The sequence below is a fragment of the Rhipicephalus sanguineus genome, chromosome 1 (assembly GCF_013339695.2).
Source record: "Rhipicephalus sanguineus isolate Rsan-2018 chromosome 1, BIME_Rsan_1.4, whole genome shotgun sequence".
Lineage (NCBI taxonomy): Eukaryota > Metazoa > Arthropoda > Arachnida > Ixodida > Ixodidae > Rhipicephalus > Rhipicephalus sanguineus.
This window is the reverse complement of record NC_051176.1, coordinates 76551273-76566937: the sequence shown is the minus strand read 5'-3', so window position 1 is coordinate 76566937 and position 15665 is coordinate 76551273. Positions and strand designations below refer to the sequence as shown.

The 15665-nt window shown below is 46.5% G+C and overlaps 1 protein-coding gene across 1 annotated transcript in view; it reads right to left on the bottom strand.

Annotated features, from left to right (window-relative positions):
* Positions 1 to 604: 604 nt before the first annotated feature.
* Positions 605 to 15665, bottom strand: part of LOC119401470 (tetraspanin-33) — a 17701-nt gene continuing 2640 nt past the window's right edge. The window contains exon 2 of the mRNA XM_037668347.2: positions 605 to 1339. Within this exon, the coding sequence (XP_037524275.2) occupies positions 605 to 1339 (735 nt within the window). The remainder of the gene's footprint in view (positions 1340 to 15665) is intronic.

Sequence of the window (15665 nt, the reverse complement as noted above, 5' to 3'; positions counted from 1 at the left end):
AACCACTCGGCTATCCAGGCACGTTCGCAGAGCATAGCATCGCCTTATATAGTATGGTATAAGAAGGGAATGGGGAAAGGGAAGGAGGGTGCGGAGGAAACATTTGGGGGTAATTAGGAGGGACAGTAGGAAGCTCGATTTCCGTATAAGCAGATATAATTCCAGCTACGCAGTGAGCGATTACACCAAGAACTTCCACAGCAAGGAACAACAAACCCTACAACAAACTGATACGCACTCTGGCAAAAAAAAAGAGGAAAAATTGAAAACTAGTTCCTAAGCCGGATAGTGAAGGTACAAAGAAATTGTTTCACCTTAAATCAACAGCGGCCGGGCAGTAAACGTCACGCATGCGTTTAAAATAATTGACTCGTACATGTAGACAAAACAGGTATTTTGAGAAAAAAATAGACTAGAGCAGCTTTAGGAAGTTTATTTCGTACAGTGCAAATAGATTTTTGAATGAGAGTTTAAAACATTACGAATAGCATGAAACAGTGCTTACATAAAATACGTTAAAATTACAGTACACGAATTACTAAAACATAATGTCGGCACTTGAGCAGACGCCCTTAACGTATAACGTTCCGAGACCACCGCTGTGTCAGACGGTCGACACGGGACGTAACATTGTGGAAACAGCTGCGCTTTCCCACACCACCGCCCTTCTTTGGCTAGTTACCGACTTCATCAGAAGCCAAGAGCCCGCGATGCCCACCGCCAGTGATCCGACGGTCACGGCTGACAGCACGCTTACCAGCACCGAGTTTTCCCTCGCCAAGGCGATCAGTGCTTGCAGGCAGCCCTGCGTGTATATCACGGGTTCCACCGATGGCAGCGTTCTCTTGGTTGTGTCCGTGACGCCATAGCCGCACATCACATTCGGCAGGCGTCTCTGCTCCCTGCAGCAAGAGTACGGCACGCCACAGCGCTCACGGCTCGGATTCAACGGGGAGCAGTTGAAGTAGGCGTTGTGCTGCCAGTCCAGGTAGCCTCTGGAGGAGATGCCGCAGCAGCTAAGCGATGACTGGATAGCGTTGATGAGATGCTCCATGTCAGGATCATCCCTGTAGATTACGACGGCTCGCCTCAGGATTTTCTCGACGCCTGATCTGTTGGGCGGGGTCGAGGTGGACCACACGAAGGCGAGCACGGCCACGAGGACGACCGCGACGACGATACCGGACAGCGAGAATCCGTAGAGGCACAGGAAGTTCTTGTTCTCGCGCAGGGCTCCTACGCATCCGAAGCCAGCTATGACGAAGACCAGGCAGCCTACGACTATGAAGAAGACGGCGGGGTCGAAGGTGAGGTCCACGTAGCGGCGCAGGATTCGTACCTTGACAGTGAAGAGGTGACCGCCCATAAGCATGGTGGTTCCACCGAAAAACCAGTAGATGAAATTCATCAGGAACAGCAATCCTTTGAGAAGGACGTGGACGGACATGCCGAGTGTATGCGTGCAGTAACGCTGTGTTGGTTGAGCGTGCCGACGGCTCTATTTGAAGAAACTACTGAGCCTGCGCATTTCGTTCTTTGCTGTCTGACGCCGCTGACGAGTTGCTATTTTTATAGAATGGGATACCAGAAGCGACGAACACGATAACAACACCATGCTTCGCACATTGCAGGAAGCGAGGGTCATATGACGTAATTTAAGAAAAGAAATGCGCAATAAACAACGGGGGAGCTACCGCAATGGTCTGCTGCAATTGTTATGAAATTGCATGGTACAGTTTCACCCAAAGTTTATAGATACTTTTTCAGTTCCGTAACTCCTCCGCCGAAGGCAGCCGCCGCTTTTACCCAGGCAGTGAGAGGGCGCCACAGTCGTGAATTGCGCTGTCTCGCGCGCGGGCACACGTGTTCTTTCCCGTAGTTGCTTGGCCGCATGCGGGGCTGTCATGGAATGTTTTTCCTGGGTGTGTTGGCTGTGCATGCACGAGGTTACTCTCGACGACTTCGGTGAATTCAGACAACCGAGCATTCCTTGCCACAGGAAGTAAAGCAGTTTTCAAGCTTTACGATGCCAACTTGTTTCGTGCCCGGCTGTACCAGCGGGTAGAAAAGCGTGCCGACGGCTCTATTTCAAGAAACTAACGAGCCTGCGCATTTCATTCTTTGCTGCCTCACACCGCTGATGAGTTGCTATTTTTATAGAGTGGGATAGAAGGAGCGACGCATGCGATAACAACACCATGCTTCGCGCATTGCTGGCAGCGACGGTCATATGACTTAATTAAAAAAAATCCAGAATAAGCAACGGGGGAACTACCGCAATGGTCTGCTGCACTTGTTATGAAATTGCATGGGTAGTTTTACGTATTATTGGTGCACTACCGCTAGAAAAGTATAGGCTGGGATCAACGGTACTTTAAGGGCATAGACTTATTTTTTTTAATTTGAACTGAATTTTATTCGGCTATTTTAGCGAATTTTTGGTCGTCGTCTGTCGGCCGAACACTCGACAACATGAATAATTGTGCATTTAGTGAACGTCGCCCGCCCGCTACATAAGACAATGAAGAACAAGATTGTCCTCGAGAAGACTCGGGCCTGTGCAGTCCGTGTCTGAGACAAGTGGGCTTTCCTTTGGCCACGAAAGCACCAGTGTGCGGGAGAAGAATTTCAGCGTTTTATAAACCTTTTTCATCCAGCAGACTGCACACCCATCTGCAACCATACGCACGCCGCCATGAACGCCTTCAGATTAAGTAAACAGGCATCAGCCATCGCGGCCAGCCACCCCGGCAATGTTCCACTGAGAGACCGAAAAACTGTTTGTACTATTATTTAGAAATGTGAAAATGTTGAACGTAGCTTTTTTTTGCAAAGGCCTCAATGTATGGTAAGTGAGTTCATGCAAACATTATCCGCCTAATCTGGAAAGGTGGACGCCTGTTTAGGACCGCTGATCACGCACACATTTCCACAAGGCGAGCACAAGCTAGACTGCCAGTGCTATACTATAGCCAAATCCAGGCAACGACTCTCATCATAACAGCGCCGGCAGCGACTAACACACTGCAGTGTTACCGCCACCAATGGCGCAAAATAAGTACAACGTTAAGCTTCTATAAGCATGCAAGAAAAGTACTGCGTCCTGTCCACGGAAGCGCGACTACCCTTCATTCACTTTCGATGGAAGCGACCACTTCCCATGGCAGCGAAGTCAAAAGTATAGAGGCGAGCACGGCGAGTTTTCTTCTTGCGCCAGTAATCAGACTCCAGGCAAATAGTCGTTGAGCTATTCGCAATATTTCTAATACTTCTGTCCACGCGTGCGTGAAGACATTTTAATCTGCGCTGCACGCTGTAATCTGCGCTCTATGCAGGGACAGGTGGCACGAGGGAAAGAAGTGTCAGCGAACGTCATGACCTTGAGCGCGTGTGATCTCCCGCTGCGATTCCTGTGCGCGCTAGTGTGGTCAGGCGCCGGACACTTCGCCTAGTTTCGGTATTGAAAATAAAGCATCGCCTTGTTTGTGGTAGCCGAGCGGAAATTCAATAGCCTTTGCATATGTGGTTTTGTCTTACCAAACTAGATAACAATAAAGTAACGTGATGCAATTATGTGTGGAAATGAAATGTGTGTTTGGCTGTCTTCTTTTGTTCACGTGATGTATCTTTATTTAATCACTTCATTCGTTGCGCCAACGGGTAGCGCTTTTGCTCTTATCCATTCTGCTGCCATTCTCTTCGTCTGCTCCTGCCGCTTTCGCTGTCTGCACGTGCACGATTTTTTAGTAGGTTCTGAAGTTAAAAAGATTTTGCTTCTGTGCCTGCGAACGTGCCGGCAATGTCCAAAGAATTGAGGGAAGGGCACAAGGCGTGCTGAGCGGTTGTGTAGTGTGAAACCTCGGGGAGGAACAGCAAGGCGAAATTTTCCGCTTCCCAGCGGACGTCAGCTAAGCCCACTTTTTCTTCAGTCGGTACGTAAAAGCAAGCGCTCTCTTTATAAGAAAGTTATAAAACGGAACGAAATATCTCCGCGCTTGCCTTCTAGTGAACATAATTTTTTCGATTTGGCGTAGCGCCTTTATCAGTGGTCTTGCAAGAAACTGAAGCTACTTGTTGACAGTTTTTCACGAGCCGATGTGTCACAAAGCGAGCGTGCTTTCAGAAGACAGCGGCAATTCACGGCGCCGGACACGAGCACGCAACGAAAACAAGTATCAAAAGACGCCGGCGCGCCGACGCTTTCTCCTTGCCACTCGAAGCAGCCGCAGACAACCAGATCAAAACGCCCGGTAAAGCCTGGAATCATCTAGAGGGAAAGCATGACGCGACGCCGAGTGACTCCACCGCGAGCGGAAACTACGGGAAAGCTCTCGCCCTTTCCCTAGCTTTGGCTGTGCTGCACGCAGAAGAACACTCCCGACGCATCTGGAGCCCGGTAGAGAGGGAATATAAGCGTGCACCGACGACCAGTCAGTCAGTCAGTTGGTCCCGAGATGAAGTTATGCTGAGTGTGGCTTCCGTCAGCCAAAGAAGACGTGTTTATGATGTTGTGCGGTCAGTCGATCGTCGATCTGGAAGAATCGGATGACGATCGCCGTGTGAGCAGTGACAAGTTACGTGAGTGTTCCCTGGAAGAGAGACATTCGGGATCGACGGAGGGAACTACGACGATCAGCGCTGGAGTTTGCGTGAGTGTTTTCTGGAAGAGAAGCATTCAAGTAGCGTCCAAGAATTGTGGAACTGGATACGCTCTTGAATATTCAAGACTTCAACTGTTCTTGAATAGTTTGTAATGTCATGAGGTTGCATTTGTAGCGCGTGATCTGTTTGTTTAGTTCCCGTTGTGTTAACACCATCTGAGTTATATGGTGAAGTTGTAATTGATACGAGCCGAGTGTGCATGTTTATGCGATGTTTGTACTGCCTTAACAGAGAATATATTTCGTTTGTGTTATCGACTGTCGGCTCTGACTCGGTCTTTGGACCACAACCGGCGTTCGCTGGCGCACTAAAAGGACCAACTCTAAATTGTCCGCGCTTTCGTGGTGCGTTTCGGGGGGCCGATACGTCCGCCCTTGGAATGCGCCCGGTGATTGCCGAACCCGATTAACGGCATCAGTGACACGGATGGATGCTATAGCTGACGCGCAGACGGAAACTTCGTTTCGATATCGGTTAGCAGTCACTCTTCACTTTTTCCATGAAAATAAAACTTTCAATTTATGTTTGCCGAATGCCTTAAATGCTTGCTCCACAAACTGGTTTGGCTGGACAGCATTTTTCTGGCCAGTTTTTGTTGTCAATTAGCATCTTTAAGTATTCGTGAACAGGGCCGAAAAAAAATTTAAAAAAATACGTTGCAGTCACCGTTTGCTTTTTGAATTGCAACAAGTTCGAGTACCTGGGTGACGACCGACGTGCGCTTCGCTTTTCAATGTGCGCCTAAAACGACAGGGCTTTTTTCGTTCCTTCTTCGTACTCTCGCCTTTAGTTTCGCTTTTGCTGGTAGTTCTTCGTGTTCACTGCGGTATTTCACCCGCTTTCCAGGTGTGTCTTATGGTGGAAACCTAAAAGAGGATACCTGGCGAAGCTGACATGGGAGCAAGTATACCATGGCGCGCATCTGTTCGGATCACTACACAGAACAGGCTTGCGCCGACCCGACCAAGACAGAACTGTTTGTGGCCTGGTTGTGCCGATCCGCTGGAATGCAAGATTGTTCCATAATCGATGAAGATAAGAGAAACGAGTTACTTGTAGTTCGGACGCTCTTCCGTGCCACAGTTCATGCGTAATTCACGTGCGATATTTGAACCTGAATTCGAAGGATGTCACTGACGCTGTATAATTGGGCCACCGCCTTAACAAGCGAATGCTTATCTTTGCTACGTTCCTAAACGTGATATAAATCTTACCATTTCAATTATTCTCTCGGGTAGAAGCCACTTCTGCTGCAGCACACGACTACCTCGGCCAAGAAAGCCCTATAATTGCCCATATAGTTTAAACAGAGCGCACGATGATGAGAATAGGAAATAGAAAATGCATAACATACGGTCAGCATGTTAGACGAGTCTTGTTGAGTCTTGAGAACTACTCAATAGAGCATCGTTTAGATCATCCCTGCCGTGATGCATCGAATGCAGTCGATTTGAGTTTCTTTAAAAATACTTCTCAGTGTCTTGAAACTGCGCGTTCCTCAATAGCTCTGTGCATCACTCTATCCTAGGTCAAGCTCATATGACGCTCAATGATCAACTGACACTTCCTTCTCAAACATTCAATGTTCTCAAAAAAAAAAAACGCTTATGTGTGCTTTTTGCTGTTGCATTAAAATGTGTCATTAGTGCCTACACGATGACAGATCAAAATATTTACATTACAATTAAAAAAAGAAAGCCTCGAATATGCTCCAGCGGAATTTCTTAACGATACTCTGTTAGCAATAGTTAGCAGCCCTGAATGGAAGCTGTACTGGTTCCTTACATGTATCGTGAAACAAAGCCAGTATAAAGACGTCATATTTAATATACATGTCCTAAATATGTACCGGGGCCACGTAAAGCAGCAAGGTGGTTTGTGGAGAAAATTTACAAGCTATAGCATGCTTTTATATATCAGCTCTACCTTTTGCGTGGAAATAAAAAAGCGTTTTCCTGATTTTTCAATTTTTGGTCTGCTGCTCTTGACAACCCTTGTAATATCACAAAATAGGCGTTGTAATAAGGAAATGCTTCTGTCGATTCGAACTGTACACATTCGAAGAACATAGCTCCTTGACCGATTTTATGTATAAGAAATTGTAGAAAGCTGTATTATGTTTGTGCAGCCGCAATACAGAATGAGTCAATTTGTACTCAATGCACGAGATAACCATCTGTACTATCCGCGTCCAAAGAAACCCGAACAGCGGCAAGCCTTCGCAGTGGTATAGTGCGCGCCGTCCAGTTATCACCTTGGACAGGCGCGCATATGCGCACTGCGGCCAGACTGGATGGTTTGGCCGCACTGCGCATGGTGCGCAATGGTGATGCGCAATGGTGATGACAGGACGGCGCGCACTATACCGTGCGAAGGCTTGCCGCTGTTCGTGTTTCTTTGGACGTGGATAGTACGTTATTGTGCCGTGTAATAAATGGTCGCCGGCAGGGACCGAACCTGCCGGCAGCAAGTTATCTTTTCGTCCACTTTCCTTTCTTCACATTTACATCATAATTACCAGAAATAACATCCCCTATACTTTCCTTGGCTTTCTTGTCTGTTAGTTCTCATTAATAGACATCGAAGTGACATGGAGTCCTTCAACATGTACCCACGCTATGGAGCGGCAATACGTTTCCACATAGACTGTGACAATCCCTAGCGATGTAACTGATGAGCCCTTGTTCGGTCGCTTCCCAAGGATCCAAATTGGGTAAATTTCACCATCACCACGGTGGGTCTGCGTCACCTTGGCATCAAGGTGACTGTATTCCCGCTTCTCAGCGTATCGCTTCTCAATGTAGGCTCACTGAGACACCGGTATTCCTTTATCAATAATAGTAAGTCTACTGTCTACCTTCGAGCTGTCAAGTTGTATATTTTTTGCCTCTAGCAAATTTTCTATAACCGAACTTCGTACTTAGCAAATGAATGTTATTCAGAAGAATTGAGAAACCACGGCGACTGCGCAGTATTTGGCTGAAAATTCAATACTAAACACTATGAAAATTTTGAGTATCGTCGCCGTAACCGCGCGCATGTACAGGTGTATCACGAAACATTTGATATTCTTTATTATAAAAAATAGTTTCACCTATAGAGCCGCGTGCAGTGAAATTCTCTATCGTATTGCGACGCCCGCTTCTTGTTTTATTTTGATGTATTCGGGTTTCACCAACAAGGACGGTTAGCAACGCTCGACGCTGACCGCGCCGCAGTGTTCGAGAAGCTTCGCGATTGTAGTAGATCGTTTTGTTAAGAATACGCGCAGGACACGAATAGTCTAGATTATTCAGGAGCTTGCGCGACCACCAGTGATAAGACTGGAAAAATCTGTAGCGACGCATCCACCGTCGCACACCCCCCGCGGTCGTAAAAACTCTGCGGGGCGCCTCGGTTCGGTTCCCTGACGCGAGAGCTCCCTCTTTTTACGAGAATTCCTCTCTTTTCTTTCTCGCCACTTTTTACGAGAATTCCTACTTTCCTCTCTCTCTCTTTCACTCTCGCCACTTCCCGGTGGTCTACTTTCCTCTCTCTTGACCCGGGCAGATTTGCTCGCAGGACGCGAATAGTCTACATTGTTCCGGAGCTTGCGCGACCATCAGTGATCAACCCAGCTCTACAAAGTGGCACCCGGACGTGATTAAAAAGCTTGCGCGACTGGACAAGTGATAAGACTGGAAAGTTCGATGCGTAATGTATAAAAGACGGCCCGTCCCAGCCATGATCAGATTATAGACTGCCGACGCCCAGTTCGCCGCTGTCAATGTACAGCGTGTATTGCTGTAGTTTGAGTTTTCATTTCCCGGCCTCAAGTTCGGCCAAATAAAGATTTTCATCTTGAACACGCCGGCTGTTGTATTCGTCGACGTCACGACCACGTGACAGTATTATTTACAGTGGCAATCATTAGCTTTTAGAAAGATTCTCAATATGGCTACCTTCATACCATCAATGACACACATACGTGGCTTTCGGTAACCCTGGCGGCTGCTTATCTCATCAGTCATTCTGTTCAAAGTTATTGCATTATAAATTGCATATCGATACTCTTGTACTGGGTCAACATGTCGCGCTGGTACCTTAACTTGCATTTACTGTTATTCGAGGTGTTGGGATAGCTTTCAAAGGGGAAAATACTGGCACGTGGGATTCAAGACCCACCTGAAAGAATATATGTACGTATACGTTATTCTTTAGAAACACATCGTGTGTAACTTATAGTCAATATTTTATAACCCTGGAGGTTTAAACACAATCGTTTGCACACAAAGAAAAAATATAACTTCTTATGTATGGCCTCTGATGTTACACTGGACGTTCATCTGTCAATACATATTGGTTCGTTGATCTAAAGTTATTTGAAATTTTATTCTTTCCCAAATAGGGAAATATACCGCAATGACCTGAACAATCCGAAGATCCAGCTCTGTCCGAATAAAATATCGAAAATCTCAACTGAACAAAAACAAGATAGACGTCCTTTATTTTCGTTATTTTTTGAAGGAAGTAGCTATCGTACACGTTAGTGTTATTGTCGTAGTCATGTGTTCTCAGCAATATAAGAAAATGTAGCACTTGTGGTAGGCGGACAGAAAGGTTAGGCGCGTGAGAGTTTAGTCTATACGGTATACAATATTCATGAAAGTAGGCTATATTAATTCAAATCTCACGTTTAGCCCGCCAACCTCATCCCTGATATCCTCAAAAATTTCGATTAACTGAAATAACACCTTTCGCGGAGTAAGAAAAAATACGACTGCCTATGCGTTTAACTCAGTTACTAAGGCGCAGTTGTAAATTACTTGCAATTGTGAATAAGCCCAGACTCTTACCTTAGCGAACTACTGTTACGCACATAATTTGTTGAAAGCAAAAGTTTGTCGCCGCGTTTATCAGTACAATAACATAGGCGGCGCCCATCGCTGCTGGCATAGCACGAGTGGTCTTTAGAATATTCCAATAGGCGGGGTAAATGAGCGCTTAATGAGAAATGCTTTTCATGTCGCAATAATTTTCCGAAACAGCTCAAGCAGCGGGGAACTGCCCCCGCCTTCATTAGGCATGAAAAAAATAAAGACCTTGGTTGAATTTTTCGGTCATTGCGATATTGCTGGTGATTGGCAGAAGCCAAGGGCGTAGCCATGTTAGGGCACAACCGGTGCCCGTGCCCCCCCCCCCCCCCCCCGAAATTTTTTTTTGTCATAGCATACAGAGCAGAACATGACACTCGACCACATCTGCCTGCTCGTCCCCACTACAGATCAAGGAGGTGCCCCCCCCCCCCCCGAAAAAAATTTCTGCCTACGCCCCTGGCAGAAGCCATTGCTTATGAAACAAACGGAGATCGAATTGGAAAAAGTGTAATTTGAGAACATACAACATTCTAAATTCAGTTGGAGATAATGAATAAAGCTTGTAAATAAGCGGTCAAACTCGTCCCGGTTACAGCGAAATGTGCCCGTCAACGATGAATCCGTAACGCTTCAGAACAAGGGAGCGCCCATTCTGCCGCCGGTTGTCTGCGGGATCCAGAGCCATATACCACAACACTAGTTGGCAGAGATCCTTGGGACAACTTTTGTGCAGCTACGGCAGGAAACACATCAAGCGTCGTGGAGGTGAGCGCAATGACGCCTGCAGCCGTCTAGTCATGGCAAGGGAACGGGGAAGGTAACGACAGCAGCGGCCACCAGGCGTTTGGCTTCGCAGCTGCAACAGGTGCCATCCACTGCCTCCTCGAAAGCCCGCTAATGCCCGCTCGCAATGACCAGCAACGGCTGGAGGCGCTGATGGACACTGCTGCGACGCTGTTCGGCACGGTAGCGCAGCCTTTCTTCTCTGGGCGGCGCTGGGGGACGTCGCCGCCGTATTGCTCGCTACGGCTAACGGCAGCTACCTGTGAGAGCATGAGAGGTGGCATTCTGTTACTGTGGCGTGAATTGAACACACATCAATGGAGAGGAGCACTTGCCCGCTATGGTTCACTTACAAAATTTCAAAGCGGCGACAGAGCATTGACGTAAACGCAACATATAAATTAAGCGCACTGTGGTGTATTACGAATTCGTGCACCAGATTGAATAGTTCGAAATTTTCTCGTTTCATGCATCGTTCAGTAGACAAACTGAAAAGTGTTTGTTGCTGTTTATTCATTACCAGCAATGCCCCGGCAAGACAACGGACTGGAAAGTGAAGAAACACAACGTTTACTGCAAACGTAATTAAAATAAAACTGCAGAAGAATCGGCTTAGGTTGCTGTCTACCAGCACGCAAGCGGTCGTGTGTTGCAGCTCTCTGACCACAAGTCGTTAAAAACAATGAGTCATTTATACACGGGAGCATATTGACTTCGACACACTACTACACAGAACGACTCATTTTGGTGCTTTCAGTGGCTTTATTCACGCTGACACTAATTAACCATTCTCACGACGGCAAGAAGTGGGCAACGAATACGGAAGTACCATTTTACAGAGACAGCCAGCGCGTTGAGAACGTCGACTTAAATCAATCCAATTATTAAGCCTAGATCTCCAGCAGCGCCTCTAATGATATTTAGTATTATGGTGTAGTTTCATGATTGCGCTCGTAGAGAAACGTAGAAGATAGATAACTGATTTTGGTCGCGTCGAGTGTCGTGATCATGGTGTGTGGTGGTTAATGGCGCAAGGGCCAGCTATCGCCAAAGGGTGACATGCCGTATGGTAGTGAATTTCCAGTGTGGTCTGTATGAAACGATCAAATGAGTCGCAAATCGTAGATGTGACGTGGCTGTATAAGGGCCTAAAACAGGTCGCTGTAATTTGCGTAAATTCCCCAAGTATTAATGCTATGACAATGACCAAAGGTGTCAGTTATGGCTATAGAAACACCATTATAAAGAGATGCTAGCATGAAACCTATGTAAAAGCATCAACGTTCAAGAGGTTTCCCTGAAGTCACGGATTGAGGGCATGTGCTATAAAAAGCTTTTGCACTGCAGCTTCAGTTCGCAAAGCGAGGCTGCGCTACAGATGACCAGGCCAGATTATTTGTAACTTGTTTACGTCTTCTAAAAGCATTAGAACTGTTTTGAAGTGAAAAAGTGCCAGGCCTGCGCGTAACGCGCAGCGCAGTCCCAGCGAAAGCTCGAAGAGCGGCCTTTCTAGAGCCCGTTTCCAACTCTCTTGGGTCATCTAATACAAGTACACATGCAAGGTATCCACTACGCCATAAATCAATTTTGGTGAAGTAGGGAAGCAGCCACTATGCCACTCTTCGTTTTTCTGCGTATAAGCGAGGTACCTCTACACATCTGTGAAGCATTATGTGCACTTTGTAGTGGGTGGGAAGCTTTAAAACAAGTTAGCAATGTGTGACGCCTGGTTGTTGTTTTACTCTTTTGCCACGCTTTATTACATATGTTAACGCGATTCCTTGTCCGGCATGACACCTGTATATAGTCTTTATACAAAGGAGTTTCAAGCCCCAGCGCGGCTGTGTTGTAGAATACTCGACTTCCATGCAGAAGGCCCGGGTTCAGATCCCATCCAGTCCTGGATATTTTCATGTGCGGGCGGGGCCGCTCACTTGCGGCCCCGCCCGCACATGATTGTCTGCGTTTCATATATATATATATATATGTTTTATTTTCTCAATAAGTGCGTTCATTACCATTCAACTTTGTTACGTACTGGCATTATTTTCTCGCCTATTGCGAGTAATAAGGTTTTGTTCGGGTAGGCTACACAGACGTGACTGATGTCAAGCCTATTTTTTTCGTGAGGCGCCCCATGGGGTCACCATATATTGAAACCTGGCCCTGGAACGAAAGCTTCGTATTTCAGGATTGGCGTCCAGATTTTGGTCATTCTAGAGGTTGGTAACGGTATGTCTCTGACGTCAAATCTCTTTCAAGCGACCCATATATGAGATAACGGAAAAACATACTTTCAAATCACAATGTTAACTGACATTTTTGTATATGAATCACGAGTAACTGCCAAAATATACACCTCGACTTCGGAACACACTAGAAAAATCGTATGGCTGCGAATTTGCATTCGACTGGTTCTCTTGAAAGGGGGCAAACATATTGTGTACGTTCTAGCAAGTGGAAAGCGTCGATACAACCTGCAGCGTGTACTGTTGACTGTCTCGACAGCCTAGAATCACGTTACCTGTTCGGCCATCTTCACACCATACCGTGTCATATATGTCCGCAAGCAGTCTGAATGAAGATTCGACTTCTTTTCCCTGTGCCTTAATCTACTGCACTGACCAGCCAGCAACGTCATCTTAGACCACGATGCAGTGCCGGCGCCGGCGACGAAAGTTGGAATTTTAATAAAAGAATACGGAACAAAACCTTTGATAACGACACCATCTGGACACCAAAATATGGTTGTGTCATTCATATTTCGTCTGCCAGATGGTGCTGTATAAAACGGTTATATTTCGCATTCGCTCAGTGAAGTTGCAGTTGAGACTAGGCGCACCGTCTTTAATGCCCTCATTTCTCACATCTGCGTCTTGTCACAGTTTATCGCTTGCTTATCCCACCAACCAAATTCGTCCACTGTACCTACTTTTGCGTTTAATATATATCCCTTGTTGCACTGTTACGTTCTAGCAAAGCACCAAATTTTTCTGCTTGTATTCATTTGTCAGAACTGGAAGGTGACGATTGACCCAACGTGTGAAAGTATCTTGGCTTTCGGTATTGAAGAAACCTTTGAAGCTTGCGGGTGACCTCCTTTGACAGAACACGATGACATGTTACGTAGTTAGATAACATTCTGAGTGTTCGTTTCGCGTGTGCGTACGTATTATTGTTTTCCCGAAGTATAATTACTGTACTGGTATATGACTCTCAGTATTCACTCGAGCATTTGACAACCTGTTTACTGATTTTGGCGGCGGATTCATCAACTTGCGGAACCCGCCCCTCGGAGGTCGTCAAGTGTGCACTTCCCTGGGTGCATTTGTCTTCTTTGAAAAAAAAAAAACGGGCAGTAAAGTGATACTGCTGCAGTAGTAGCCACTACTTTCGAGAAGTCGGAGGGTAAGCGGACCTGTTCTCCTTATATATGCGGGCACCAAGTGTACAGCGATCGCTCACCTCACAGAGGTCCAGGACAAGCATTTCTGAACTTGCGCAAGTTGTCAAATGAAGGTCTCGTCGGCAGAGTTTCTGCAGGACAGCCATCCTTGCGGCCCCGACGGCGTGCTCGAGACTGCGTTGCGGTACAAAACGAAAACGAAACTCGTAGGCAACCTGATTGAAGAACTTCAGAACCGCTTTAAAACTACATAGAATGGTTGCCGAACGGCTTTCTCGGATGGACGCTGCGCTGTTTTCTGCAGAAGTACTCTGCCTTATCACAAAAAAGTCGAATTACATCAATGCTGATAATTGGGCTTTCACTTGTGGCAAACCATGGATACATCTTTAAAAAAACCTACGTTGTGACAGTCCAAACCATACAGATGTTAAGCGGAATATGGAGACTTTAACTGATGAAAAATCGTCGAACTCCAGCTTTTGCTCAAGCGACATTCACTGCTCAACTATTTCTCAAAACTACCTTGTAGTAGCTCTTTTAAACCATTACGAATATATGTATAGCCCGTGACGTATACCGCTCTTTGATTTGTCAGGCATATTTTTAAGGTGTTGAAATTACTAGCAAGGTAAACAGCAATAACCTATCTCTCCATATGACAGACTCAATTTTAACTCTGCACACTATGAAACATCATGAAAGTGCGAAACTGAGGAAGAGCAGTGTTATTGTAAAAGTGTTCCAGGCAGATACATTAGCAATAGCATCAGTGCAGATACTATTGCTAGGATGTTTCGGCAACACAGGGAGAGGTGGAGGTACGGGGGTAGAGATGGTGTGTGTACAACAAGTACACTACACTTTAGTATTACAGTAAAAGTTCAATCTAACAAAACCCATAGGACTCAAAGTTATCGTCGATCCCGATTAACAAAACTAACTTGGTACCAAATCCGATTTAACGAACTTTTTTTCTGAAATAAATGGGTTAAAAATCGGTGATTTTGTTTTCCTAATTTTGCAGAGATGGCTTTTCCTTCGAGCGTGTGCTCTAACGCTATCGCGTAAAGCAATTAGCCACCATAGTAACGATCCTAGCTTTATTTTGACAAGACTGCTCGCCGCACCCGTGGACTGATGAACAGACATCAGTCGGCAGTGCTCTTACATATCAGATCTTGCTGGAGGCGGCGGTGGTTTAGTGTCCCTATAAATGCTCCCAAAGGAGCACTGCGGTGGTTGCTGTTGCTATTTCATGCAACGTTACTAGAACAAACTCAGTTTCAAAGCTCCGTATCTCCGCCAGCGGAGGAGGGTGGTCCGAACGGCGGTCGCGAGAACTAGCGGCGCTGCAGTTCCGTCTTGCGCCACTATCGGCGCGTCGTCTGCTGCCACGGCATAACGCTGCGGTCCGCCGTGCAGTTGCTCGCCGCAACTGCGCGGCAACTTTCTTATTGTACTAGTTAGGTGGATACTTAGGTGGATATGCATAAGGTCGTCTGTATGCATTGGTCCGCGTGCGTTGTTCATTGATTGGCTAAGACTCGATGTTCGGTCTATATTGCCACGCCCGTTTCTTGTTTTATTTTGATGTATTCGGGTTTGACCAGCAAGGACGGTTATCAACGCTAAACGCTGTCCGCGAAGCAGTCTTCGAGAAGCTTCGCGATTGTAGTAGATCGTTTGGTAAGATTGCGCGCCGCACCGAATGTTCCAGCTTTGTCGAGGGATAACGCCGCCACCAGCGATATCGCTGGAAAGTTCGATAGCGCCTGTATAAAAGCCGACGCGCTGACTGCTTGTCAGTTGATCGACGCTCTGTTCGCCGCTATCAGTGTATTGTTGTAGTTTGACTTTCAGTTTCCCGGCCACAAGTTCGGCCAAATAAAGAGTTTTATCTCGGACCTGCTGCACTGCTGCCTTCGTCAACGTCACGACCCTGTGACAATATTTCA